At 46.5% G+C, this 26,581-nt stretch overlaps 1 protein-coding gene across 2 annotated transcripts in view; it reads left to right on the top strand.

Annotated features, from left to right (window-relative positions):
- The window catches only part of TENM1 (teneurin transmembrane protein 1), a 277,961-nt gene that overhangs the window by 240,153 nt on the left and 11,227 nt on the right, over positions 1–26,581 (top strand). For both annotated transcript variants that reach the window (XM_066640043.1, XM_066640042.1), the window contains 5 exons: positions 9,823–9,995; positions 13,705–13,940; positions 19,900–20,196; positions 24,166–24,553; positions 25,410–26,581. The exon at positions 25,410–26,581 is cut by the window's right edge and continues 49 nt beyond it. In XM_066640043.1, coding sequence (XP_066496140.1) covers positions 9,823–9,995; positions 13,705–13,940; positions 19,900–20,196; positions 24,166–24,553; positions 25,410–26,581 — 2,266 coding nt within the window. The remainder of the gene's footprint in view (positions 1–9,822; positions 9,996–13,704; positions 13,941–19,899; positions 20,197–24,165; positions 24,554–25,409) is intronic.

The following is a 26,581-nucleotide window of genomic DNA, read 5'->3' as shown; positions in this document are numbered from 1 at the left end:
TAATGCAGTGTTTCTCAAACTGTGGGTCGGGACCCACTAAGGGCCCAGTCCTATCCAACTTTCCAACTCTGGTGTAACCACAATGCAGCCCTGTAGTAAGGGAACAAATGTTCCCAAACCTTGAGAAGGCCCATCCACCAGAGGATGCAGTGCATGCCCCATTGGCACGGCTACACTGGCAATGGAAAATTGGATAGGATTGGGCCCTTAGTGGGTCACAAACCAGTTTCAGATGCTCCCCATTCATTTCAATATTTTATTTTTAATATATTAGACTTGATGCTCCCATGGTATGTGACTGCATTTGGGGAAATGTGACAGACCTGTACTTTGAACAAGCTACTATGTCTATTCCTTTAACAATGATAGTAAATGGGACTTATTCTTGGATAAGTGTGGGTAGGATTGCAGCCTAGGATTGTTAAAAATGTTCCTGCTTGATGATGTCACTTCCGGTCATGATGTCACTTCCGGTGGGTCCTGACAGATTCTCGTTCTAAAAAGTGGGTCCCAGGGCTAAACGTGTGAGAACCACTGCACTATAGGAATTCCAATCTAGAAAACATGCAACACTGTACAGTACTTACACAGGTCAAAGTGATTCTCATTCTAAAAAGTGGGTCCTGGTGCTAAATGTGTGAGAACCACTGGCCTAATGCATTTTAATACAGGTATTACACATATACAACGTAAATTGTGGCTAAACTATTGATGCAATTCCAAAAACAGTGGCGTTTTTGAAATCCTCACACCACAGTTAATAAAGAAACCTCAGACTAGTCAGATAAACACAAAACTGTTCACATTTAGTCGCACAGAGTAAGGATCCAGTGTGGTTCATTTCAGATTTTTGTTATTGTCAACCTGCTTTCTGAAGAGCTGTCCATCTGTTCTAATTTTCACATTTGTTGAGTTCACTGGTGTAGCCAGAGCTTTCTGAAGACTTTGAGCTCAGTTGGCAACACTTATTTTTATCTCAGAAGTACTTAGATTTAAACTGAGCAAAATCCCACTGATTCCAATGGGATGCTAAATCCCCTTAAATCACTTCATCTGAATGGGCAGATGGGAAGGGAAGTTCACCAAAACTCGTGTGATAAACTTGAAAAGACGGCAATCCCTTATTTTCTCATACTTCACAGGAAATCCACTTGAGTTGATCCAGGTGCAGTGTCCCAAGGGTTGGCTTTGCCTTCCACCTGCTACAGTAGTAGTTTTGGTTGGTAGAGTGCGAATCAGTTGTTCAGATACTTCACATTGCCTTTTGGGCTCCTCTGCCCTCCAAAGACTTCCAGATTCTCTAATGGGTGTTCTGTACAGCAAGGATTTCAAGGGAGTCCATTTTCCCTTCATTGTCTTGCAGTGATTGGAGAAGCTGCCCTGGAAGAATTTATCTGCCTATACAGAGGCACCATGAGGGGGTGCAGGGGTGTGTGGATCACACTGGGTGACACCCTCAGGGGGGTGATATGGAATCAAATAAAAAAACTTGTATTGGCATAATAAAACACAAAACAGGGATTATAATAAGTCAAAACATTATACAGAATGTTGCTCTGCACACTCATACAGTCTAGAACAGTGTTTCCCAACATTGTACCACTTCACATTAAGTACCACTGGAAGTAACTGGCAATTACATCATCACCAATTACTTCCAGGTAGGGAGGCCAGATGCGATGCAACAAACACTTGTAAGAGGCTCATGGTGGCCAGGAGGGCTTTTCCAAGTGTGGGAAAGCAAGCTTTTGAGCTCTGCCTGCCAAATCGAGCCTCCTTGTGTTGCATTCCTGGTCTCGCAGCTGGGCGGTAAGGGTCCAGGGGTCCCATGAGTACCACCAGATACCACCTTAAGTATTACTGGTGGTACTCATTCCAGTGGTTGAGAAACACCGGTCCTGTACTGTACTATTATCTGTAGTACCTGGCTGAAGAAAAACACTACCTTCTCCATATCAGTTCACTCTTCCATAGACAGAATGTGCCTGATTTTATCCTGCTCTAACCAACCAACCAAACAACCAACCAACCAACCAACCAACCAACCAACCAACCCCCCCCCCCCCGTCAACAGGGGTGATACAAAATCATATAGGAGAGTGACTTCACCCAATTCACAGGTGCAGCACCTCTTGCTATATGGAAACCACTAGTGGCCGAATTTTGAAAACTTTTGGGAAAACTTTTATTTATGAGTCATGCCATCATGTTGCCTATCACTGGAAAGATAGTTTCATACAGAATGGAATGAAGAAAACTATGTTTAATTATCTGTATCCTATCAAAAATTATGGCCAATTAACCAGAAAAAAGAAAATACAACTGCCTTATGGAACAAAAAAGTAGATTTGCTTAACCCAGAACTGATCACCGAGACTGATTGTTCCAAGAACCAATGGGGTGTTGTTATGACCCATAAGAACAGCCCCACTGGATCAGGCCATAGGCCCATCTAGTCCAGCTTCCTGTATCTCACAGCGGCCCACCAAATGCCCCAGGGAGCACACCAGATAACAAGAGACCTGCAAGGCTTCCTGGGAATTGTAGTTAAGAACATAAGAACAGCCCCACTGGATCAGGCCATAGGCCCATCTAGTCCAGCTTCCTGTATCTCACAGCGGCCCATCAAATGCCCCAGGGAGCACACCAGATAACAAGAGACCTGCAAGGCTTCCTGGGAATTGTAGTTAAGAACATAAGAACAGCCCCACTGGATCAGGCCATAGGCCCATCTAGTCCAGCTTCCTGTATCTCAGAGCGGCCCACCAAATGCCCCAGGGAGCACACCAGATAACAAGAGACCTGCAAGGCTTCCTGGGAATTGTAGTTAAGAACATAAGAACAGCCCCACTGGATCAGGCCATAGGCCCATCCAGTCCAGCTTCCTGTATCTCACAGCGGCCCACCAAATGCCCCAGGGAGCACACCAGATAACAAGAGACCTCATCCTGGTGCCCTCCCTTGCATCTGGCATTCTGACATAGCCCATTTCTAAAAATGGACACAGTTAATGGGGCTAACACCAACCCTAGTGGTGGTACTGCATTTAGGTTGTGCATATGATGCTGTAATTTATTCTGGTCCTAACGGAGGTTCCATCATGAATCTGACGCAATGAGCTCTTTCATCGGGTGACGCAATCCCTCGAGATACCTCTGTGTCCATGCATCCTTTAAAGCTACAGGAGCCCTCTCCAGGGTAAATCTAGCAACCCTAAGCCTCCTTGACCCTCTGACCTACAGTCCCCCAGGCTTGCAAAGCCTTCTTTCCTATCCAGTTCTTTTCTGCCAATAGCTCATAACTTGACTTGTTCCTAAGCCTGTGATGAGAGACTAAATTGAGCCAAAGGAGAAAAATCAATGAAAAGTGTCAGCTCTATTCTAGGGTTTCTGGTCAATTTATGGCCTTCTATACACACTGCTTTACTACTGTTCTCTATGGAAAACAAAGCAGGAATAAGCTGAGGACCTCAAGAGGTCCAGCAGTGGTCTAAAACAGGGCTCTCCAAACTATGGCCCGCGGGCTGAATCTGGCACCTGTGCTAATCCCTCCCCCACACGACCAGAGCTTACCGTTCTACTAGGGAATGTCTGATCTTCATGCTTGATCTCCCCCAAACCTCACACTGGCCAGCCACTTCTATGTTCTGTTGCCCCAGCAGGCTTTGCATCCGGTTTTCTGGGAAGATGTGGTTGACCAGTGCAAGGTTTGGGTGATATTGGGCACGAAAACAAGAGGCTCCCCGGTGAAACCACTTGTGCAGAGGAGGCTGTTTTCAGTCTAAACTCCCATACATTCTGCCCCGCCCATCAAAGCCGAACCTTGCTCTGAGCATGAGTGAAATATTTAGCATTGTGCATAAAAACAAAACAAAATGTAAAGTATTACAAGGTGCCATTTTGCAACTAACTCCACCTTCCCACACTGAAATTTTGCATCATTCTCCACCTCCCCAAGCCACCGTTATGGGCTTGTAGGTGATAGCTTCCAAAACTCTTGGCAAAGAAAAAAAAAAGATGTAGCTCCAAAGTCTAAAGCTTTCCCACCACTGGGTTCTTCTTGTACTTCAAGTCCCATGTAGAAGCAGAAATTTCTGGAGGTGGAACTGTAGCAACTTTTGAAGTGCTGTGACCGGATTGGCTCATCTGTCAAAATCCATGCTTCTACACAACTATGAAAGGAAACTGGTCCTCAGAAACACCTGTTACATATTGGTACATAATGATACAAACTGGTAGCTGAGGAGTACTTAGATGGGGTGACTAGAACAGTGGATTCCAAACTTTTTAGCACTGGAACCCACTTTTTTAGACGGCACTCCCTCACCCACCTAGATTTACCAGACTTTTTTTTTTTTAAAGCTGGAAGGTATTTGTTTGTTAATTTAAGAAATAATGACTAGAAAAAAGACCCTCAAACTTATCTCTCTGTATTTACACATGCTTGCAAACTGCAGGCGTTCAACTCATTGCAGGGCAGTTAGCAGCTATGTTGCAAACTGCAGGAGCTGAGTTCTTTGCAAGGTAATTAGCAGGTACAGTATCTGATTTTTGAATAGCCTCAGGGCTTGAGGCAATTAGTTATCTGATCACCCTAAGGCAGGGGTGCCCAAACCCCAGCCCGGGGGCCACTTGCGACCCTCAGGGGCTCCCAATCCGGCCCGCGGGAAGCCTCCAGTCTCCATTGAGCCTCTGGCCCTCCACAGACTTGCTGGAGCCCATGCTGGCCCAACACAACTGCTCTCGGCGTGAGGACGACTGTTCGACCTCTCATAAGAACATCCCCACTGGATCAGGCCATAGGCCCATCTAGTCCAGCTTCCTGTATCTCACAGCGGCCCACCAAATGCCCCAGGGAGCACACCAGATAACAAGAGACCTGCAAGGCCTCCTGGGAATTGTAGTTTAAGAACATAAGAACAGCCCCACTGGATCAGGCCATAGGCCCATCTAGTCCAGCTTCCTGTATCTCACAGCGGCCCACCAAATGCCCCAGGGAGCACACCAGGTAACAAGAGACCTGCAAGGCTTCCTGGGAATTGTAGTTAAGAACATAAGAACAGCCCCACTGGATCAGGCCACAGGCCCATCTAGTCCAGCTTCCTGGATCTCACAGCGGCCCACCAAATGCCCCAGGGAGCACACCAGATAACAAGAGACCTGCAAGGCCTCCTGGGAATTGTAGTTTAAGAACATAAGAACAGCCCCACTGGATCAGGCCATAGGCCCATCTAGTCCAGCTTCCTGGATCTCACAGCGGCCCACCAAATGCCCCAGGGAGCACACCAGATAACAAGAGGCCTCATCCTGGTGCCCTCCCTTGCATCTGGCATTCTGACATAGCCCATTTCTAAAATCAGGAGGTTGCACATACACATCATGGCTTGTACCCCGTAATGGATTTTTCCTCCAGAAACTTGTCCAATCCCCTTTTAAAGGCGTCCAGGCCAGATGCCAGCACCACATCCTGTTGCAAGGAGTTCCACAGACCGACCACACGCTGAGTAAAGAAATATTTTCTTTTGTCCTAACTCTCCCAACACTCAATTTGAGTGGATGTCCCCTGGTGCTGATGTTACGTGAGAGTGTAAAGAGCATCTCTCTATCCACTCTATCCATCCCCTGCATAATTTTGTATGTCTCAATCATGTCCCCCCTCAGGCGTCTCTTTTCTAGGCGGAAGAGGCCCAAACGCCGTAGCCTTTCCTCATAAGGAAGGTGCCCCAGCCCATGAGGGCTCCCTTCACTACTTGCTGTTTCACGTCTGTGATGCAGAGTGGCAGCGAAGAAAATAATAATATTAATAATAACAACAACAACAACAACAGGTATTTATATACCGCCTTTCTTGGTCTTTATTCAAGACTTTATTCAAGACGGTTTACATAGGCAGGCTTTATTAAATCCCTATTAAATAGGGATTTTTACAATTTCAAAGAAGGTTCTTTCTTTCAAGAACGACTACATTCAAGGTGTTTCGTTCCGATCTGGCTTCACATTCTGGCCTCCATCCTCCCACGCTCAGAGCAAATGGAATAGCTCGGCTTCAGCTTGTCAGCTGCTTCAAGGCCACACGGTGCCGGTGGCCTTGAACTGGCGACCTTGTGGATGTTATCTTCAGGCAGACGGAGGCTCTACCCTCTAGACCAGACCTCCTGACCTCCTTGCTTTGTGCAAGGCCTTTTATAGGCCTTGAGCTGCTGCAAGACCTTCATTCATTCTTATAAGTTCCATCTCAAATATATTCATTTATGTAAATTTATTCAAATTTTAAATGTAAATTCTTTTTTTTTTCCCTGGCCCCTGACACAGTGTCAGAGAGATGATGTGGCCCTCCTGCCAAAATGTTCGGACACCCCTGCCCTAAGGCATCTGGTGGTGCACTGTGAGATACAGGAAGCTGGACTAGGTGACCCTTTGGCCTGATCCAGTGGGGCTCTTCTTATGTTCACATGAGAGTCAAGAAAGGCATGAATACAGCTGTATGCTAGCCCCATGCCAAACACAGTCCTTTGGGGTTCCCCATGCTGGGGAAAGAGACTTTAACTCCTTATAGAGATCATTGCTGGGAATGATCAGGGTGCGGGGAGCTTGAAGAGAGCTAGAGGGACAGTCAACTAGAATTGTATTCTGTATTTTATAATTACACAGTTCAGCCAAACCTCTGTCTGAAATCCTGGGACCTCGGCTGGAGCGTAGATGACCTCCGCCTCATTCAGGCAGGAGAATCTGGCAAAGCCTCTGCCAAGCAGCTACACTCTTTGCTAGGAGGCACAGAGCAGCTGCTATTCCTTCTCAGTGACCCGCTATTGTGCCGTTTCGTGGCATGGAAGAAATCATTTAATGCATATGCTGTCGCAATGTTTGTGCGTGCATCCTCCTTCTCCATATACGTTTGTTTATCCAGAGGCCTCCGCACATGGGGACAAGGCCTGGGTCATGCACATGACTCCCAGTGCGTTTTGCTCATTTAAATCTCTGGCAAGGAATGACATGTTAGAAGAAAAAAATATTGATTTGGTTATTCAGTAGCTCTCAGTTTCATTCCCCTGGATGCAGAGTGACCTCTTGTGGTGCCGGTTAGGTATTGCATCAGGATAAGCACAAACCCCAACCTTGGACAGTCTGAACAGTCGATAAATTAAAGCCATTATTTGTTCATTCATTTGCTCACGTAATACGCCAGCCCAGTGGTGTCTCTAGGGTTTGCATCACCCAGTTCAGGCCAACACATAACCTCCATGATGAACCTCCTCTCATGCAGTGGGTGGTCAACACTCCAAGTGGTCGGGATGGTGATGCACCATTGCCCCGCCGCACTGTGTGTGTGTGTGTGTGTGTTGTGTGTGTGTGTGTGTGTGTGTGTGTGTGTGTGTGTGTGTGTGTGTTTTGCTATAACCTTTGATGGAATAAAGATATTTCAACATGGTGCATTTCACTGCATTCCTCATGAAATTATGCATCGATTGATATATAACATGATGGAGTGGTGTAGCTGGAGGGGGGCAGGGCACTCAGTCTCGCAGGGAGGTTGGCCAGCGGCCCCTCCCTTTGGAGCCATTCCCAGCAGGGTGGCAAAACGGAGCCATACGGCTCCGTTTTGCCACCCTGCCGGGAATGGCTCCAAAAGGAGGGGCCATTTGACCACCTCGCCGCCACACTGATTGCTCCACCCTCCTCCAGCTACACCACCGATATGATGGCATTATTCAAAAATACCAAAATTTTAAAAATTTGGGCCAACAGTGGTGCCACCCCCCCATGCGCAAGACTTGGTGCGGCCCGCACCCCCTAACAACACCAGTGCCAGCATGCCCAAGGTGCAGAGGCATCCCTCCAGTGGATCACACGTGGGGCAGCAGTGCTTATCTCCAGCTCAGCATTCCAGAAGTTTGGGGGTGATGTAATAATGTAATCACATCAACACGCCCCCCCCCCCAACCTTCCAGGCCCTCACATTGATTTAAATGTCAAAAGCCTGCCTTCTTCAAGACTCTTTGGGCCACTTCGGGCCCAGCAGTGAGAGCATGTACTGGCTGGGCTCAAAGCCACCAGAAGATCACCGAATGGAGGCTCTTGCAGTGTGGTGATGTCCCCCTCCTGCCTGGTGTGCCCCCCCGCCCCAGCCTAGTAACACCACTGCCAAGATGGCAGGTAAAAAAAAGCAGTTATTAGCATCATTAAAATGCTAATTAAGTAGCAGCAATGGCAAGGATTCCATAGAGAAGACCCTGCTCCTACCGATGGCTTTATTTACACAGTGAAGGGTAATATTCCACATTACAGGAGAATAAATGAGCTATTGCAGGAATAGCAAATAAAACAGCACCTACTGAACAGCCAGACTTGTGAACATGATATTTGTTGTAATTCAAATAGGCAGTAGCAGAAAAAGTATTTGCCAGTAAATTGGTGCAAGATCACCTCTCAATAAGTGACTTATTTCAAAATTAATAGCAATTCTTGCAGTAAAAATCAGACACAGGCAATAACCTGCTTTCTTCCCTGATTTTTTTTGTTTATTTGGTTTTGACAGATAGCAGCGGGGGGGGGGGGGGATGGAAATTGGCCTGAAACTACATTTTCTAGGAGCGCAATCCTATGCAGGTCTACTCCGAAGTAAGTCGTATTGTGTTCAATGGGACTTGCTCCCAGGAAAGTGAGGATAGGATTGCAACCTAGGTTGATTGCATGCACCACTGCAGCTACTTATATTTTTAATAAACTTTTACTGGCTTTTAATAGAAGCTTCAAAAGAAACAAAAAACCTACAGATAGCATTGGGGTGGGGGACTCAAATCAAACTAGGAACTAGCAGGGGCCAAATGCTGAAGCCACTGCCACCACTCCACCATGGTTATGGGTCTCTTCTCATGGACCCAGTGGCATCACCAGGGTGGTGCAAGGGGTGCGCCCCTAGTGGACAAAATTGTGAAAATCTTGATATTTTTGAATAATACCATCATGCTATATGTCATTTGATGGGTGATTTAGTGCAGAATGCAGTGAAACAAACCACGTTGAAATAACTGCATTCTATCAAAAGTTATAGCCAATTAACCAGAAAAGGAAAACACAACTGCCTTATGTAAGAAAAAGTGGATTTTCATAACTCTAAACTGACCAAAGAGACTGATTGTTCTGAGAGCCAATGAGGTGTTATTATGGCACTGCAGGGAACCAATAAGGTGTTAGAATTTTCATGTATCAGAGCTCACACTATAACTCTTCTTCAGTTGTAAGAGTATAATCAAGTTGGCCACTGATTTTGTTGTTGTTGTTGTTGTTGGTTACTGATTTGATGGGTGACCTGTACTGTTCTATACTGAGAGAGAGAGAGAGAAAGAGGATCCACAGCCACGCTCACCCCTCTTCCAGGACCCAATCTGCCCACACCCAGCCCCTGTCACCCCCTTTCTATGCCGCCCCAGCACTCCATACATACCTCCCTCAATTGGATCCTTGGTCTTGACACACACACACACACGCACGCACACACACACGCACACACACACACACACACACACATTTTGATAGTCACAAAACTAACTGAAACTGTCAACATCCATGTCTGAATGTCAACACTCACTGTGATGATTGATGAATGTTTCCCCTTGTTTTCAAACTCTCCAGTCCAAGATGCTGAACCTACTCAGGAGCTTCTGGAGAGTTAGTAGAGTTTAAAAATCAGTTGCTGCCATCCCACAAATGAGGTTGTGGCCAATGACTCACAGACTGAAGAACATTGAGTTAAATCATGTGTCCATGTGCTTTTTCCCCCCACCGGATTTCTAGGTTCTTCATCCCATTGTTCTTTTCCCAGGTACAACTCTGATGGCCACTTGACCAATGCAACTTTCCCGACCGGTGAGGTCAGCAGTTTCCATAGTGACATTGAAAAACTGATAAGAGTGGAGCTTGACACTTCCAATAAGGAGAATGTGATCACTGCCACAAACTTTTCAGCTACCTCGACTATTTACACACTAAAACAAGGTAGTTAAAGTACATCTGTTTTTGTCATGTTTGAACAGCTAACCTCTAGTGGGTTTTATGCTTGCTGGATGTGCTCAGCAAAGCTCAGCCCATCTGTTTTCTGTGGCATGAAATGCCAGTTTCTACTTTGTTATTGTAACAAGTCAGTAAGAAGGAACTAATTTAAAAAAAAGTTTCAGAAGACAGGACAGCAGCCAGATGTAAGAGTCTCCGAGACCCCAAACTGCTGTTCTTATTTTGACTCTGGTCACGATCCAGCCAAAGTTAAGCGTTCGTGGGAGAACTTTAAGCACACATTAAGCTTGGCCTCCACACGAGGAGATTGGAGGGTGGCCAGGGTAACTGGTTTTAAAAGGGAGTCCGTGGGGAGGGGATTTAGAAAATTACAGGCACATTAGCCTCACATCTGCCCCAAGCAGTTTGGTGGACATAATGATAAGTTTAGCAACCTTGAACCGTTTGCAAGTCTGTTGAAATGCCACCAGTTGCAACCACTTTGACAGAACAGTTGTCACATCCTATCCTGAAGAGGACTGCTTGCATTGTAACTGCTGTGGCCAAGTGCAAGGCCCAGATATCATACCAAATACTGAATGGTAATATTGAGCCTTTGTCTGGAAAAAAATGCACTGAGGAAAGCAGATCTGGCTGATCTCGTCCAAGCTACTGTGACATGCCCTACTTGGGGCTGCCCCTGGAGACTGTCCAGAAACTTCCACTGTTGCAGAAAGTGGTGGCCCAGGATGTGTTTTGGTGCTTATTGGTCACATTGCACCAGAGTTCTTGCAGATGCAATTGCTTCCCATACACTTCCAAGCCAATCAAAGTACCGGCTATTACCTTTACAGTGGTGCCTCGCATAACGAAATTAATCCGTTCCGCAAGTCCTTTCGTTATGCGAATTTTTCGTTATGCGAATCGCGTTTTCCCATAGGAATGCATTGAAATTTAATTAATGCGTTCCTATGGGCAAGAAAAGTCAGAACAAAGTCAAATTTGGTTTACAAAGTGTTTATTAAGTGCTCTTTAAAGGCATACATACTGTACTGAGGATTTCAAAAATTTCAAGCACAAAACTTCAATTTTTTAATTTTAAAAATTTGTTATGCGAAGCACGGTCATACAAAAAATTCGTTATGCGAAGCACGGCCATAGAAAATTCGTCTTGCGAGTCACCGGACAAAATTGCAAAAACGCTTTCGTTATGCGGGTTTTTTGGTGCGCGGGGCTTTCGTTATGCGAGGCACCACTGTATATCTTAGAACTCGGGTCCCCAAGGGACTTTCTCCTCCCATGTGAACCTGCTCACGCATTGTGCCCATCACATAAAGCTCTGCTTCATATCCTACTACCTACTAAACTCTGTTTTGTTGCAATAGCATAGATACAGGAAGGGTGGTGAGGTAAGTATTGCAGGAGCCACAACTTCTTGTGTAAGTGCCCCCTTCTCCCAAACGAGAAGTGCAGGAAATGGTGTTATGTGTTTTTATTTTGTTATCACTGAAAAATCACAGCTCTGGGACTTAATGGGATTTACTCTCAGGTCAGTGTGACTAGGATTGCAGCCTGAGGGCCCAATCCTATCCAGTTTTCATGCATTGCATCCTGTGGTGGGAAGGCAGTCACAGAGGCCTCCTCAAGGTAAGGGTACATTTGTTTCCTTACCTTGGCGCTGCATTGCAGCTACATTGGTGCTGGAAAGTTGGATAGGATTGGGCCCTCAGTCTTCCCAATCTGCAGTATGGGCACAATAATCCTTACTTGTTTTAGGGCCCAATCCTATCCAACTTTCCAGCACCGGTGCAGCTGTATTGCAGCTCCAAGGTAAAGAAACAAATGTTCCCACACATTGAGGAGGCCTCTGTGACTGCCCCCCACCACCACAGGATGCAGTGCACACCCCCTTGGTACAGCTGCACCGGCACTAGAAAATTGGATAGGATTGGGCACTTACGTGGTTGTTGTAAAGACAACATCAAGATCGTACATGCAGAGTGTTATGCACGCTCAGAAATTCCTGTATTAATGCTAAGTATTATTCTTAGATATGGAGTAGCATACAAGGGAGGTGATGGCAGAGGGGATGTAACAGGAGACAGGATCATGTCCAGAATATATATATATTTTTTCCCCAGCAGAAAAAAGTCGCTCATTCTGTTTCTAACATTTACATTGTTGACATTCAGCCATCTCTTGTTCCTGGAGACCTTTTGCCTGTTTCACGTGGACTGTGATCCCTTGAGGGATTTGGCTCCATTTCTTTTCTGTAAAATAATTGTGACCCACTCTGAGCACAAGAGACCTAAATGGCAATTACTGTAATTATTTGTTTGGGCATCTGTACGTCTGGCCTTGCCAGCTGACCTGGATGATGTGCCAGCGTAACGCCGTGGGCCAGCTCCGTTGCTGTTGCCAAGTATGACGCGGCGGGCTTATAAGAACAAAAGAATCACTTTGCTGGTTCAGAGAAAGCCCCGCCTTATCTGGCTTTCTGTTTCCAGCCATTCTGTATGATACTCGTGGATCTGACTCAGGGCGCAATCCTAACCCCTTATGTCAGTGCTTTCCAGCACTGACTTAAGGACAATGCCGCTCTGAGGTAAGGGAACAAACTTTCCCTGACTTTGAGGAAGCCTCTGTGAGTGAACCCAACTGCAGGATGCAGCACATGCTCCATTGGCACCGCTATGCCAGTGCTGGAAAGCACTGACATAAGGGATTAGGATTGCGCCCTCAGTTTGGTTTCCAAATCCACACTGGAGGTCCTCACCTGACCCCCCAGACATGACCAGAAACACCTTCCAGTCACATCCAGAATGCTTTCTGAGATCGGTCATGTGCGGCCTCTCTGGTCCTCAGAATACCTCTAGACCTGACAGGAAGGTGCATCTGGTCACATCTGGAAGTCCTATTAGACCCCCACCCTCAAATTCTATTGTGCATGAGTTTCAGTATCCACGGGGGGCGGGAATCAGGGAACCCCCCCCCACACACACACAGATACTGAGATACAACTGTATTTTAAATAAATGAACACCAAATAGTTTGTAAGGTTCCCTTGCCGGAATCTGTTCTCTTTTGTGCATTCTACGTACGTTGATGGGTGTACCGTAAATGCTTTAATTAATGTCTCCGAATACATTTTTGCCATACCTCTTCCACACATCAGGGCTGTTTCCTTTCAGAGCTGGTAATTTTTCTCCGTCTTATAAATAGCCCTCAGTCATAATGTTAGTACAATATCCACAGCTGCATTTCAGCTATTTAATTAAACCACCCACCAGTTTTGACCTCCACGGCGCATTAAATTCCTCCGGGCAATAGATTTCTGCAGTATTAGCCAACATGGTTGTCGGAGCAACGCGCCAAAAGCCATAAACGTAAGAAACCAAAAAGGGGGAAAAGGATTCAAAAGGCTCATTGAAGAGTTAACCTTTTGAATGATCCCTGGAAGCAGAGCAACTTAATGTCAGGTTTTGGTTATCTCTGATACGTAAATACTGTGTTCTGGGTGTGATAACAGTGCACCAGTGTGCAACAAAGGCCTGTGGATTTCACATTAGGAGAAAAGGTCCCGGGTCATCAGCGCCTATAGCTGTCTGAACTATGAATAAAGATAACCTTTGCACACCAAACATTTGCTTTCTAAAGCTGGAGAACTGAAACCCTCTCACACACATCCCCTTCCTTATTTGTTACTAACAAACAGACAACACTCAAAATCTCTACCGGGTCAGTCCAGATGGGTCGCTGAGAGTCACCTTTGCCAGCGGAATGGAGATCACGCTGAACACTGAGCCTCACATCGTAGCAGGTGTTGCCAACCCCACGTTAGGAAAATGCAACATCTCCCTTCCCGGAGAACACAACTCCAATCTGATTGAATGGCGGCAAAGGAAGGAGCAGACCAAAGGCAACATCTCGGCATTTGAGAGGAGGTTGCGGGTAAGTTGTTCCTCTTCCATGAAGGGCAATCTATCTTTGAAAAGCAGCGACTTCTATAATGGTGTTGATTTTACTGTTGTTGTTGTTACTATCACCACCACCACTACTACTACTTCTACTACCACCAGCACTACTACAATTACTACTACTGGTCCAATACAGTTTCATCTGCTTTGTCTGCCTATTCATTTCCAGCCCTAAAATGTCTGTTAAAGCCCCCTAAACCAGTGGTTCTCAAACCTTTAGCACCAGGGCCCACTTTTAAGAATGACAATTTGTTGGGACCCACCAGAAGTGGTATCATTAACCTGGAAGTGATGTCATAGCTGGAAGTGACATCATCAAGCAGGAAAAAATTTTTACACCCCCCATACATACAACAAAATCAAATTAAGAAAATTAAAAGTTTACAGTAAGTATAGGTTTAAAAATTTATTTAAAATAAAGGAGAGCCCTCGTAAGGCTCCCAAGCAGTTACTGATCTGGTTAAAAAAATTCCCTTCCCCCATTCTTAAAGAATGGGGACCCACCTGAAATGGGCTCATGACTCACCTAGTGGGTCCTGATCCACAGCTTGAGAAACACTGCCCTAAACAATTTGGGGCCAGAATGAATGGATGAATGATAATTAATTTGTATTCCACCTTTCAACAAAACAAGATAAAACAGAAAAAGGAATCCAGTCAACTGTTCCCTGTTCCAAAGGGCTTGCCATCTTTAAAGAGACACATCAAGAAACAGCCACTGGTAGGGATGCTGTGAATAGGGATTAATGCTGTCCCACTGCTAAATAGCACTTTAAAAGATGCCTCTTTTAGATGCCACATCTCAAAAAAGACATAGTGGAAATGGAAAAGGTGCAAAAGAGAGCGACTAAGATGATTACGGGGCTGGGGCACCTTCCTTATGAGGAAAGGCTACGGCGTTTGGGCCTCTTCAGCCTAGAAAAGAGGCGCCTGAGGGGGGACATGATTGAGACATACAAAATTATGCAGGGGATGGACAGAGTGGATAGGGAGATGCTCTTTACAATCTCACATAACACCAGAACCAGGGGACATCCATTCAAATTGAGTGTTGGGAGAGTTAGAACAGACAAAAGAAAATATTTCTTTACTCAGCATGTGGTCGGTCTGTGGAACTCATTGCCACAGGATGTGGTGACGGCATTCGGCCTGGACATCTTTAAAAGAGGATTGGACAAGTTTCTGGAGGAAAAATCCATTACGGAGTACAAGCCATGATGTGTATGCACAACCTCCTGATTTTAGAAATGGGCTATGTCAGAATGCCAGATGCAGGGAAGGGCAGCAGGATGAGGTCTCTTGTTATCTGGTGTGCTCCCTGGGGCATTTGGTGGGCCGCTGTGAGATACAGGAAGCTGGACTAGATGGGCCTATGGCCTGATCCAGTGGGGCAGTTCTTATGTTCTTAACTACAATTCCCAGGAAGCCTTGCAGGTCTCTTGTTATCTGGTGTGCTCCCTGGGGCATTTGGTGGGCTGCTGTGAGATACAGGAAGCTGGACTAGATGGGCCTATGACCTGATCCAGTGGGGCAGTTCTTATGTTCTTAACTACAATTCCCAGGAAGCCTTACAGGTCTCTTGTTATCTGGTGTGCTCCTTGGGGCATTTGGTGTGCCGCTGTGAGATACAGGAAGCTGGACTAGATGGGCCTATGGCCTGATCCAGTGGGGCAGTTCTTATGTTCTTAACTACAATTCCCAGGAAGCCTTGCAGGTCTCTTGTTATCTGGTGTGCTCCCTGGGGCATTTGGTGGGCTGCTGTGAGATCCAGGAAGCTGGACTAGATGGGCCTATGGCCTGATCCAGTGGGGCTGTTCTTATGTTCTTATGTTTGCCCAGTTAACAGGGGATGTCAGACCCCAGAAATGGTATCAGGTTGTAGATCCGGGGCACTGGCTTGGGGATGCATGTTCATTAGGGGACTCACCGTCCAGTCCAGTCCCCTGACATGCACTCCCTAGCCCAGGGATGTCAAACATAAGGCCTCAGACCAATGCAGCCCCCAGAAGCAATTTATCTGCCCCCTGTTATAATCGGGCTCTCCCACCTTGATCTTTGGGCTCTCTCACACCTTGAAAATATGAACAAGGTTTGCTTGTTTTTGCTTCTATCATTTGCATCTAATGAGTTCCTACCTGAAAATAAAGTGCTTATTTCTGGCCATCGTCTGCTTAATGATGTCACTTCCTGCTTAATGACGTCACGTCCTGCTTATTGGCGTCACGACCGGTCCTCAGCAGGCATCATGAATGCTAACTTTGGCCCTGTGTATGAAATGAGTGTGACATCCTTGCCCACGTCAGTGATGGCCTGAGCCGTCTGAGAGGCTTGGACCAACTCTGTGCCCAGCACTCCCCTTATACAAATGGACGCATCCCTGATAGTCTGCAGTGTCACTGAAGAACTAGGGGATGCCCCCACTGATTGGCTCCACCTTTCACTCTACAAGATTAGGGCAGTTCTTGTTACTGCCACAATCGTGTCTAATTTCGTCCTATGCCTTCTTAATTAGCAGTGCTATTAACAGACCCTCTCTCCCTCCCCCACCACCATGGCAAATGGTCAATATTTCCCTGCTTAATTAACAGACTTAGGTTTAAGACCTAAAGACATCAATGATTTGTAGGAAAAATGCTTTAGGAAATCTGTTTTCCGTTTGACAGAAATTCTTTTGGGAACCTTTGATGAGTACCGTGAATACTCATCATGCAGCAGCCTTAAGATGACTCTTGGGTGTGGTGATTATTAGAGACCAGTCAAATGTGGGGGGAAGGGGGAAGATGGGATGCTCCTGTCCTTTTCTCAGCCCTTCCCCCTCCCCACCCTCTCATCCATTACTGAGGCCATTGTTGGCATCCTTCAGTCTCAGAAGACTATGGTATCGCGCTCTGAATGGTGGTTCTGGAACAGAGTGTCCTCTCCAGTGCGTGAAGCCTGGGTAAAGTAGATATGCAGCAAATCCCCCCTCTCCACGTCGCTGAAATGGTCCAATGGAAAGGCAGAGGCCAATACGGTTGGTTCCAGCAGCGTCGCAGGAGTTGCCAGAACGTGACTGTGTTCAGCCACGAACTGCCTCAGGGACTCCGGCTCTGGATTTTGCCTCGAGGTTGACTCCTGAAGCCTTTTCCATAACTGGATGTAGCCACAAGGCAGTGGAGGTTTGGGATCAGAGTTTTCCTTCTCTCAGATGAGCTGCCTTCCCAGGCTGATGAGTCCCATCTACCCGGTGGCTGTTTAATCGCCTCTTACGACAAGTACAGCCAAACCGAGGGCCTATTCTTATCCCCCAGCCCCCAGGGTGTAGGCCATTGGCCAATGAGGCCATTACTTCCTGCAAAACAGGTAGGGTTGCCTGCCAACCCTCCAAGAGTGGCCTGGAGTCTCCAAGGATTTGCTTCATTCTCCAGGTGGCGTCTGACTTGAATCCTGGATATTCCAAGAGGGCCTCCAGGATGTTTCAACATGACATCAGGTTAGGAAAACATCTCCAGGAATAGCTGTGGTCAGAATTGGGGATACCAAAAGTAAGGGGCTAGCACAGGCCGGCTTTATTGAATCCAGTCCTACCCATTCTTTTCCCAAAGGGAACATCATCTCTGGGCCCTGAGGAGGGGACAAGGAATACCCCCTCCCAATTCAGAAGTAACGTTTGGGGTGGCAGGGTGGAGGGACTATCATCTCCCTTCCTTTGCTGAGCTCACTTCCTTGTTTGGCTTGAAGAGGAAGGTGTCTGGTCCCAGTGGAGCGCAATCTTTGGGGACTGCAGGAATATGAAGTCACGGATATAAAATGTGCATAGTTTCCACTATACTGGGAGGGTTACTTGGTTATAGGTTCTGCTTTGTTTGATTCCTGCAAACCGAAACCTATGGTAATGCTCAGAGGTCATGGAAGAAGAGAGAAAGCCATTTTAGACTAACTAATTTTGGGGAAATGTGTGGAAATTTAAAACTGGGTGTTTTATAGCCTGTGAAGTATATAATCTGTGCTTGATTTCTTCCACAAATGGTTGGCAACCTTCTGTCTCGAAAGACTATGGTATAAGCCTACAGCACCCGGTATTCCCAGGCGGTCTCCCATCCAAATACTAACCAGGCCTGATCCTGCTTAGCTTCCGAGCTCATGGTATCAGCCTACAGCACCCGGTATTCCCAGGCGGTCTCCCATCTAAGTATTAACCAGGCCTGACCCTGCTTAGCTTCCGAGCTCATGGTATAAGCCTACAGCACCCGGTATTCCCAGGCGGTCTCCCATCTAAGTATTAACCAGGCCTGACCCTGCTTAGCTTCCGAGATCAGACGAGATTGGGCATGTGCAGGTTTACAGTTGAGTCTCCTTCCCTCCATGCCTTTTTCTCTTGCTTGTGGGATTCCCAGAGGCACCCATTGTGGGAAACAGAGTGCTGAACTAGATGGGCCTTTGGCAGGGCTCATCTTACGTTCACATAAGCAAAAAGATGTCACAGAAAAAAGTCATAGACGCTAAAACTATCTTAGCTGATTTTATTTGGGGGCTTATCTTTAACCGTAATAAAGTCTCTGTCTGTCTGTCTGTCTGTCTGTCTGTCTGTCTGTCTAAGCCAGGGCTGCCCAAACCCAGGCCCTGGGGCCACTTGCAGCCCTTGAGAACTCCCAATCTGGCCCTCAGGGAACCCCCAGTCTCCAATGAGCATCTGGTCTAAGCAAAGACATTTTGTTCCACTGGTCTAAGCAATGATATTTCCCACACACCTGGTGGGGAGATAGTTTCTGTGAATGCCCTAGCTTTACAAAATTCTGGTGTGTTAAATGGCTAAAGAGTAATTTCTTAAACACGCAGATCCAATTTGGCTTTAGATGGGAGTTAAAAGGGGGGGAAGCGCATCAATTGAACTGTCATTAGAAGTTGCTGCAATCCTGGGAGAATGTATGGAGCTGAGGTGGGGGGCCCGTGGTGAAACAGTTATTATTGTAAGGGCTCAGTATTAAATGGTACTATAGATACCTAAAAATGCAACAGGGGTAGCTGAAAGAAGAACACCTGCTTTTCAGCTTTCACATTGCGTCTAAATATAGGGAAGAAATCATTCTACCATGTGTGAAATCACAGCTTGGGGTAGTAATTACAGATATTAAGCATTGTAGGCACACTCTTGAGAATAACACTGAACTTGTCTAAAAGTTCCATTAAAATCAATGGGACTTAAGGACTTAACTGTGCGCTTAAGAAGACGTATTAATATTATGGACAGTGGAAGTGATCGTCGCTCGTGGTAGAGAGCTAGCCTTGCCTGGTTCAATCGCTGGCATATCTACAGAACTTCCAAACATCTGAAGAAGCAAGTGTGTTGAAGCCTAGAAATGCTTTAACAGGGTGTCCTCCCAGCGTCAATGGAGTGGCATGGGGATCGTGTCCGTATAGATACTTCCTTTGTTGCTAAAGTACATTTAAATTCTATCTTGGAGGAGTTCTCAATCCAAACGTGGTTTGAACTGAAAGCAGCAAGTGAATTATAAAGTCACTGGCTAGATAGTCGGCCCTCTGTGTCCGCGGAGGATCCATTCCCCAAGTCCCCGTGGATACTTATATCCGTGGATAATGGAATCTGCAGTGGGGCCCTCATAGGACCTCCAGATGCAACCCGTCACCTCCAGAAGGCTTTCCGAGGCCTGGGAAGGCAACTTCAAAACATGTCCAATTACATCCAGGAGGTAATGTGTGGCCCTCCAGTACAGGTCAGCCCCCTATGCTGTCAGATATCTTCAGGTGCCAAACCTCGAATACAGAGGTCTAACTGTTATAGGCAGACGTGCCCCAGGAAGGCCTTCCCTCTTGTTGCGACTCACCAGACCATTGTCAACAGCAGCCAACAGCTTCTTCTGTAGAACCACTTTAGCTCCATATATTTCTCACTACAATTCATTCTTTCTTTTTCTTGCTATATTCACCTTTAGGCCCATAACAGAAACCTGCTATCGATTGATTTTGACCACATCACCAGAACAGGAAAGATCTATGACGACCATCGGAAGTTCACTCTTCGAATTCTCTACGACCAGGCAGGCCGTCCAATTCTCTGGTCCCCCATCAGCAAATACAACGAAGTCAACATCACTTACTCACATTCTGGGCTAGTCACCTATATCCAGAGAGGAACATGGACTGAGAAAATGGAGTATGACCCCGGCGGCAGGATCGTTTCCAGAACATGGGCAGACGGCAAAATATGGAGCTATACGTACTTGGAAAAGGTATGGACTCTTGATTGAAGTTGAAGAGATTGTATGATAGAGCCAAGTGAATCAGACCCATTGATGAGATAGGTCTTCTAGAACAGAGGTGGCCAAACCTGCTTAAAGTAAGAACCACATACAATAAAATTCAGATGTTTGAGAGCCACAATATATAAGAAGCATTTAAATTCTTAAATGGTGGTGATTGGGCTTCTCTGAACAGGAAGGACTATAAAAATCTTCTTGTTTGACACCAGGTATGTTCCTCAACTTGTTTCTCCTTTCTGATTCTGACTCTTGGCTCGTTCCTGATCTCCTGCCCTGGCCTCTTTAATGATACCACATATGCATTTAATGGCCCAGTCCTATCCCATAGCAGTTCACATTATGTTGCTGAGCTGCATGCTATAGTGGAAGGGAGGGCAACAATATGGCCTGGGAGAGGTAAGTAAAAATATTTCTTACCTATCTCACCACAAGTCCCCTGGTCATCAGTGGGTCTTCTTGGACCTACATCGGTTATTTAGGGAATACAATATGTTGTAGTGGGAATAGAATCTTGGTGTGCTCTAGTGACACGAGATCCACCGACCCTGTGCTGCCCCTTGTCCACCCCGCTCCTCCCTTGAACCATCCATGAACTGCCCCCGCTGCCACTGTGTCTGCTCTGGTGGGGCACCTGGGACCCACTGGTGGGCATGTGGAGCCTTTGGCTGCTTGCACTAGCAGCTCCGGGGCACATAATGGTGGTGTGCTTTTCCTGCTGTCATAACAGGACTTACAGCAGCAGATTGTGAGATCCCCTGCTGTAGGCCCTACATAGGGTCTGGCTATAAGTGAAGCAGTTGACCTAGTTTCGCTAGTTAAAAATACTGAAGCAAAGTTTCTGCTGAACTCTCGCTGTGTCAGGCTGTGGCTTCACATTAACAGGCACGTCCCATTTCTTCAAGAGAAGACCTGTCAGACTGTAAAAAGTTAATGCGCACAAAATCTCCTGAAGAATCGCAAAATTGAGCATTAACAGCGGGGATGTGAAGTGACAAAAAGGAGTTTTTAAGTGCAGGCTGAAGGGGTGACCTGGAGAGTGAAGAGATGGATACGAAATGCCACACGGCACCCTCCAGTCATTACTAGGCGTGTCACCGAAAGCCCATTTAAATCCACCAGGAAATTCTTTTGGTGGGACTTGGATCAGAACTGGTGTCAGTAACTGCTGGCAGGCACTAGACTGTCAGTTCATTACTGGCTTCAGGAAGAGCAGCATTGGAAAGCAGATCTTAATGAGCCGCTCACCTCTCTTACCTCCTGCTTCTCCCAATTTGAGACTCAATGTGGTTTTTTTTAAAAATGGATTTTTTTAACCCATTCTATCTCCAAAAGCTCAGCCTATTACCAAGCAAGCATGCAAAAAAAAAAAATGTAAATTAAAATGTACTTTAGAAATCTAGAGCACAGACATTCTGGGTGATGGCTATTCATGTGATATCTTCCAATGGACAATGGCTTCCATGGCTCCATGGTTGGCAACCTTCAGTCTCGAAAGACTATGGTATAAGCCTACAGCACCCAGTATTCCTAGGCAGTCTCCCATCCAAGTACTAACCAGGCCTGACCCTGCTTAGCTTCCAAGATCAGACGAGATTGGGCATGTGCAGGGTAACAATATGTTTTTATTCATGGCATTGTTCCGGCTGCATATTGTGACATTGTCTTAAGTTCTTTAGTCACTGCTAGGACCATTGGAAAGTTCAAGGAAGATCTGCTGATGGGGAAAGGTTGGGAGACTTTGCCCCTTATAAAACTGACAGCTTACCATAAATCCCAAGGAATATTTAAAGAAATGAATATCATACGGAATATCTGCTGTGACCTTTTTGCAAAGTAATCTTTCAGTAACTGCAGGTGTACTTGAGTGTAAATATTAGTTATGGGTAAGACTAAATTAGATAAGCAAAGCCTGGAGTAAGCACGATTCTTCTTGGAAAAACTAAGCATCATATTTATGTTTACAGTACATGCTTTATTCCAGAAGTAAAAGCTGATGCTAGCTTTGCATCTGAAGCCTTCGGCTTGCTCTCACCCAGCCTCAGTTTTCCCAGTCTGCAGTTTGGGGATAACTACTGACTCACTTTGCAGGGTTTAATGTTTGCATACATTTGAAATTTAAACAGAGAGAGAGAGAGAGCACAAAAGCCCCACACTTTGTTTTCTGGGAACTCTAAAGGGAAGATTTCTAGGACAACATCATTCTTCTTGCTGGGGATTAAGGGGTAGGCAGGGCTGGGCAAGAGAAAGACCTTTCAGCCTAACTGGCAGTTGAGTGAGAAAGGAGGACAGGTTGTAGACACATAAAAAAGAGAAAGAACAAACTGGGAAGTTGTGAAGCAAAGAGAAAGAGGGTGAAAGCATTTAAGGCTGGCTATTCCCACCCAGTCTAACAGTGTGAACCTGAGCATGCTCTCCGAGTCCAGTAGGACTTAATCCCAGGAAGATGTGCATCCAGCAGGCGTGGCCAAACTTGCTTAATGTTAAGAGTTGCTTAGGATAAACTTCAGATATCTGAGAGCCACAATTTTAAAGAAGAATTTAAATTCTTAAATATTTTTACTCGCCACGAACATTAAACATGTTTTGATCCAGGGGACTCTCAGTTTAGACATACTTGTTGGCATCCTTCAGTCTCAGAAGACTCTGGTATCGCGCTCTGAATAGTGTTCTGGAACAGAGTGTTCTCTCCAGTGCGCGAAGCCTTCAAGTAGATATGGAGGATAGGCTGTTACCCATGCAGCAAATCCCCCTCCCCACGTCACTGAAATGGTCCAATGGAAAGGCAGAAGCCAATACGGTTGGTTCCAGCGGCGTCGCAGAAGTTGCCAGAACGTGACTGTGTTCAGCCATGAACTGCCTCAGGGACTCCGGCTCTGGCTCCCACTGATTGGCTCCACCTTTCTCTCTACAAGTTTAGGGCAGTTCTTGTTACTGCCACAATCATGTCTAATTTTGCCCTATGCCTTCTTATTTAGCAGTGCTATTAACAGACCCTCTCTCCCCCCACCACAACCATGGCAAATGGTCAATATTTCCCTGCTTAATTAACAGACTTAGGTTTAAGACCTAAAGACATCAATGATTTGTAGGGAAAATGCTTTAGGGAACCTGTTTTCCATTTGACAGAAACTCCTTTGGGAACCTTTGATGAGTACCGTGAATACTTATCATGCAGCAGCCTTAAGATGACTCTTGGGTTCGGTGATTATTAGAGACCTGTCAAATGTGGGGGGAAGAGGAAAGATGGGATGCTCCTTCCCCCTCCCCACCCTCTCATCCATTACTGAGGCCATTGTTGGCATCCTTCGGAAGACTATGGTATCGCGCTCTGAATGGTGGTTCTGGAACAGTGTCCTCTCCAGTGCGCAAAGCCTGGGTAAAGTAGGTATGGAGGATAGGCTGTTACCCATGCAGCAAATCCCCCCTCTCCACATCGCTGAAATGGTCCAACAGAAAGGCAGAGGCCAATATGGTTGGTTCCAGCAGCGTCGCAGGAGTTGCCAGAACGTGACTGTGTTCAGCCATGAGCTGCCTCAGGGACTCCGGCTCCAGATTTTGCCTTGAGGTTGACTCCTGAAGCCTTTTCCATAACTGGATGTAGCCACAAGGCAGTGGAGGTTTGGGATCAGAGTTTTCCTTCTCTCAGATGAGCTGCCTTCCCAGGCTGACGAGTCCCATCTACCCAGTGGCTGTTTAGTCACCTCTTACGATAAGTACAGCCAAACTGAGGGCCTATTCCTATCCCCCAGCCCCCAGGGGACATAGTTTAGTTATAGTTTAGGCATATGTCAGAGAGCCACATGTGGCTCGTGAGCCCCAGTTTGGCCACAACAGCAAATAGTGACATTTTGTGTTGGGGACACTCTCCTTTTTTGGGGGGCGGGGGAGTAATGTTTTTTGCATGCCATCATTCCTTTTGTTTCTGGGTTTTCCTTCCAGTCTGTGATGCTTCTCCTACACAGCCAACGCCGGTACATCTTTGAGTACGACCAGTCCGACTACCTGCTGTCTATCACCATGCCCAGTATGGTGCGCCACAGTTTTCAGACCATGCTTTCGGTTGGGTACTACCGTAACCTCTACTCCCCGCCAGACAGCAGCTCGTCGCTCATCCAGGATTTCACCAGAGATGGACGGCTCCTGCAAACCCTGTACCCAGGGACGGGACGCAGGGTTCTGTACAAGTATACCAAGCAATCCAGGCTGTCGGACATCCTTTACGATACCACGCAGGTCTCCTTTACTTATGAAGAATCATCGGGCGTCATTAAAACAATACACCTGATGCACGATGGATTCATATGTACCATCAGGTACAGGCAGACAGGTGGGTTCAGATTAAAAACTACAGTTCCACGTTGGACTGGGTGTTGAATCCTGCATCTGTGGCATGTCCTCATCAGTGAATTGCTCGAATGTAGAATTTGATCCTTGAGGTTTGCAGCCTTTCTTTAAAAACGATAATAAAATTGTACGTTTAAGCCATTTCTGCCTAACATTGCATATAAGCGACAGGTACCAAATGTGTATGCCTGTGGGCTGGGCAAAAATGGGTTAAAAAAAGAAAGAAATTGACATTGCTAATCTTTCTAGTCTGGAGGAGGCAGCAGGAAGCAAGGCAAAGATTAGAATTAGGAGGTATTTCCCATGAGCAAGGTGATGAAGTTCAGTGGCGAACCTAACAGCCCCGCACCCAGGGCAGAGACATGATGACAGCACAGTGTCACGTGATATCATGATGTCACTTCCAGGTTGTCCTGGAGAAGGAGGAGGCGCTGATGGTGGCCCCTTCACGATCTGGCTCCCTTTTCTGTGGGGGCCCTCCCTTCGAGGGGGAGTGCCCCTGAACAGAAGGGACAGCCAGAACACAAAGCCACTAAAACACAAGGCGGCGGCTTCATGATCTGGCTGCCCCCCATTCCTTCTGGTCATTGGTGCCCACCTTCAAGGGGCGCCCAGGGCAGGTATTCAGACTTGCCACACCCTAGCTATGTCACCATGTGCCCTGTCACTGTTCTTCCTGCCCTCCCTGTAGATACTGTTAATTGTGATTTACTTTTGTTTAGCAAATTGCTCAGACTTTAAAAAATTGCAGCATAGCTGCGTAATAAAAGTTGGTTGGTTGGTCGGTTTGTCGGTCATTTTCTTTTTCCTCAAACTTTTGCTCGATGTCTTCCACGTAGGTCCACTTATTGGTCGCCAGATTTTCAGATTTAGTGAAGAGGGCCTCGTGAATGCCAGGTTTGACTACAGTTACAACAACTTCCGAGTAACCAGCATGCAGGCCATGATCAACGAAACGCCTCTCCCCATCGACTTATATCGCTACGTTGATGTGTCCGGTAAAACCGAACAATTTGGAAAGTTCAGCGTCATCAACTATGACTTAAACCAAGTCATAACAACCACCGTGATGAAGCATACCAAAATTTTTAGCGCCAACGGTCAAGTGATTGAAGTGCAGTATGAGATCCTCAAAGCCATCGCCTACTGGATGACCATTCAGTACGACAACATGGGCCGCATGGTGATATGCGACATACGGGTCGGAGTAGATGCCAACATCACCAGGTATTTTTATGAATACGATGCAGACAGCCAACTTCAGACTGTCTCTGTGAACGATAAAACCCAGTGGCGCTATAGCTATGACCTCAATGGCAACATCAATCTGCTCAGCCACGGAAACAGCGCACGGTTGACTCCTTTGAGGTATGACCTTAGAGATCGCATCACACGCCTGGGGGACATTCAGTATAAGATGGACGAAGATGGTTTTCTCAAACAAAGAGGGAATGACATCTTTGAGTACAACTCCAACGGCCTGCTGAACAAAGCTTACAACCGGGTTTTAGGGTGGACGATCCAGTATTGCTACGACGGGTTGGGACGGCGGGTGGCCAGCAGATCGAGCCTCGGACAACATCTGCAGTTCTTTTACGCTGACCTCTCCAACCCAGTGAGAGTCACTCACTTGTATAACCACAGTAGCTCCGAAATAACTTCCCTCTATTACGACCTCCAGGGCCACTTGATTGCGATGGAGTTGAGCAGCGGAGAGGAGTACTATGTTGCCTGTGACAACACGGGTACACCCTTGGCGATCTTCAGCAGCCGAGGTCACGTGATAAAAGAAATCTTGTACACGCCTTATGGAGAGATCTATCAGGACACCAATCCGGATTTTGAAGTCATTATTGGCTTTCACGGAGGGCTGTACGATTCCCTGTCGAAGTTGGTACACCTGGGGCAAAGAGACTATGATGTCATCGCTGGGCGCTGGACGACCCCAAACCACCACATCTGGGAACAGCTGAAGAATGTCCCCAAGCCGTTTAATGTGTATGCTTTCGAA

This window comes from Tiliqua scincoides, chromosome 12 (assembly GCF_035046505.1).
Source record: "Tiliqua scincoides isolate rTilSci1 chromosome 12, rTilSci1.hap2, whole genome shotgun sequence".
In the NCBI taxonomy this organism is placed as follows: Eukaryota; Metazoa; Chordata; class Lepidosauria; order Squamata; family Scincidae; genus Tiliqua; species Tiliqua scincoides.
The sequence above is the reverse complement of the archived record's forward strand: the minus strand, read 5'-3'. Positions and strand labels throughout refer to the sequence as shown.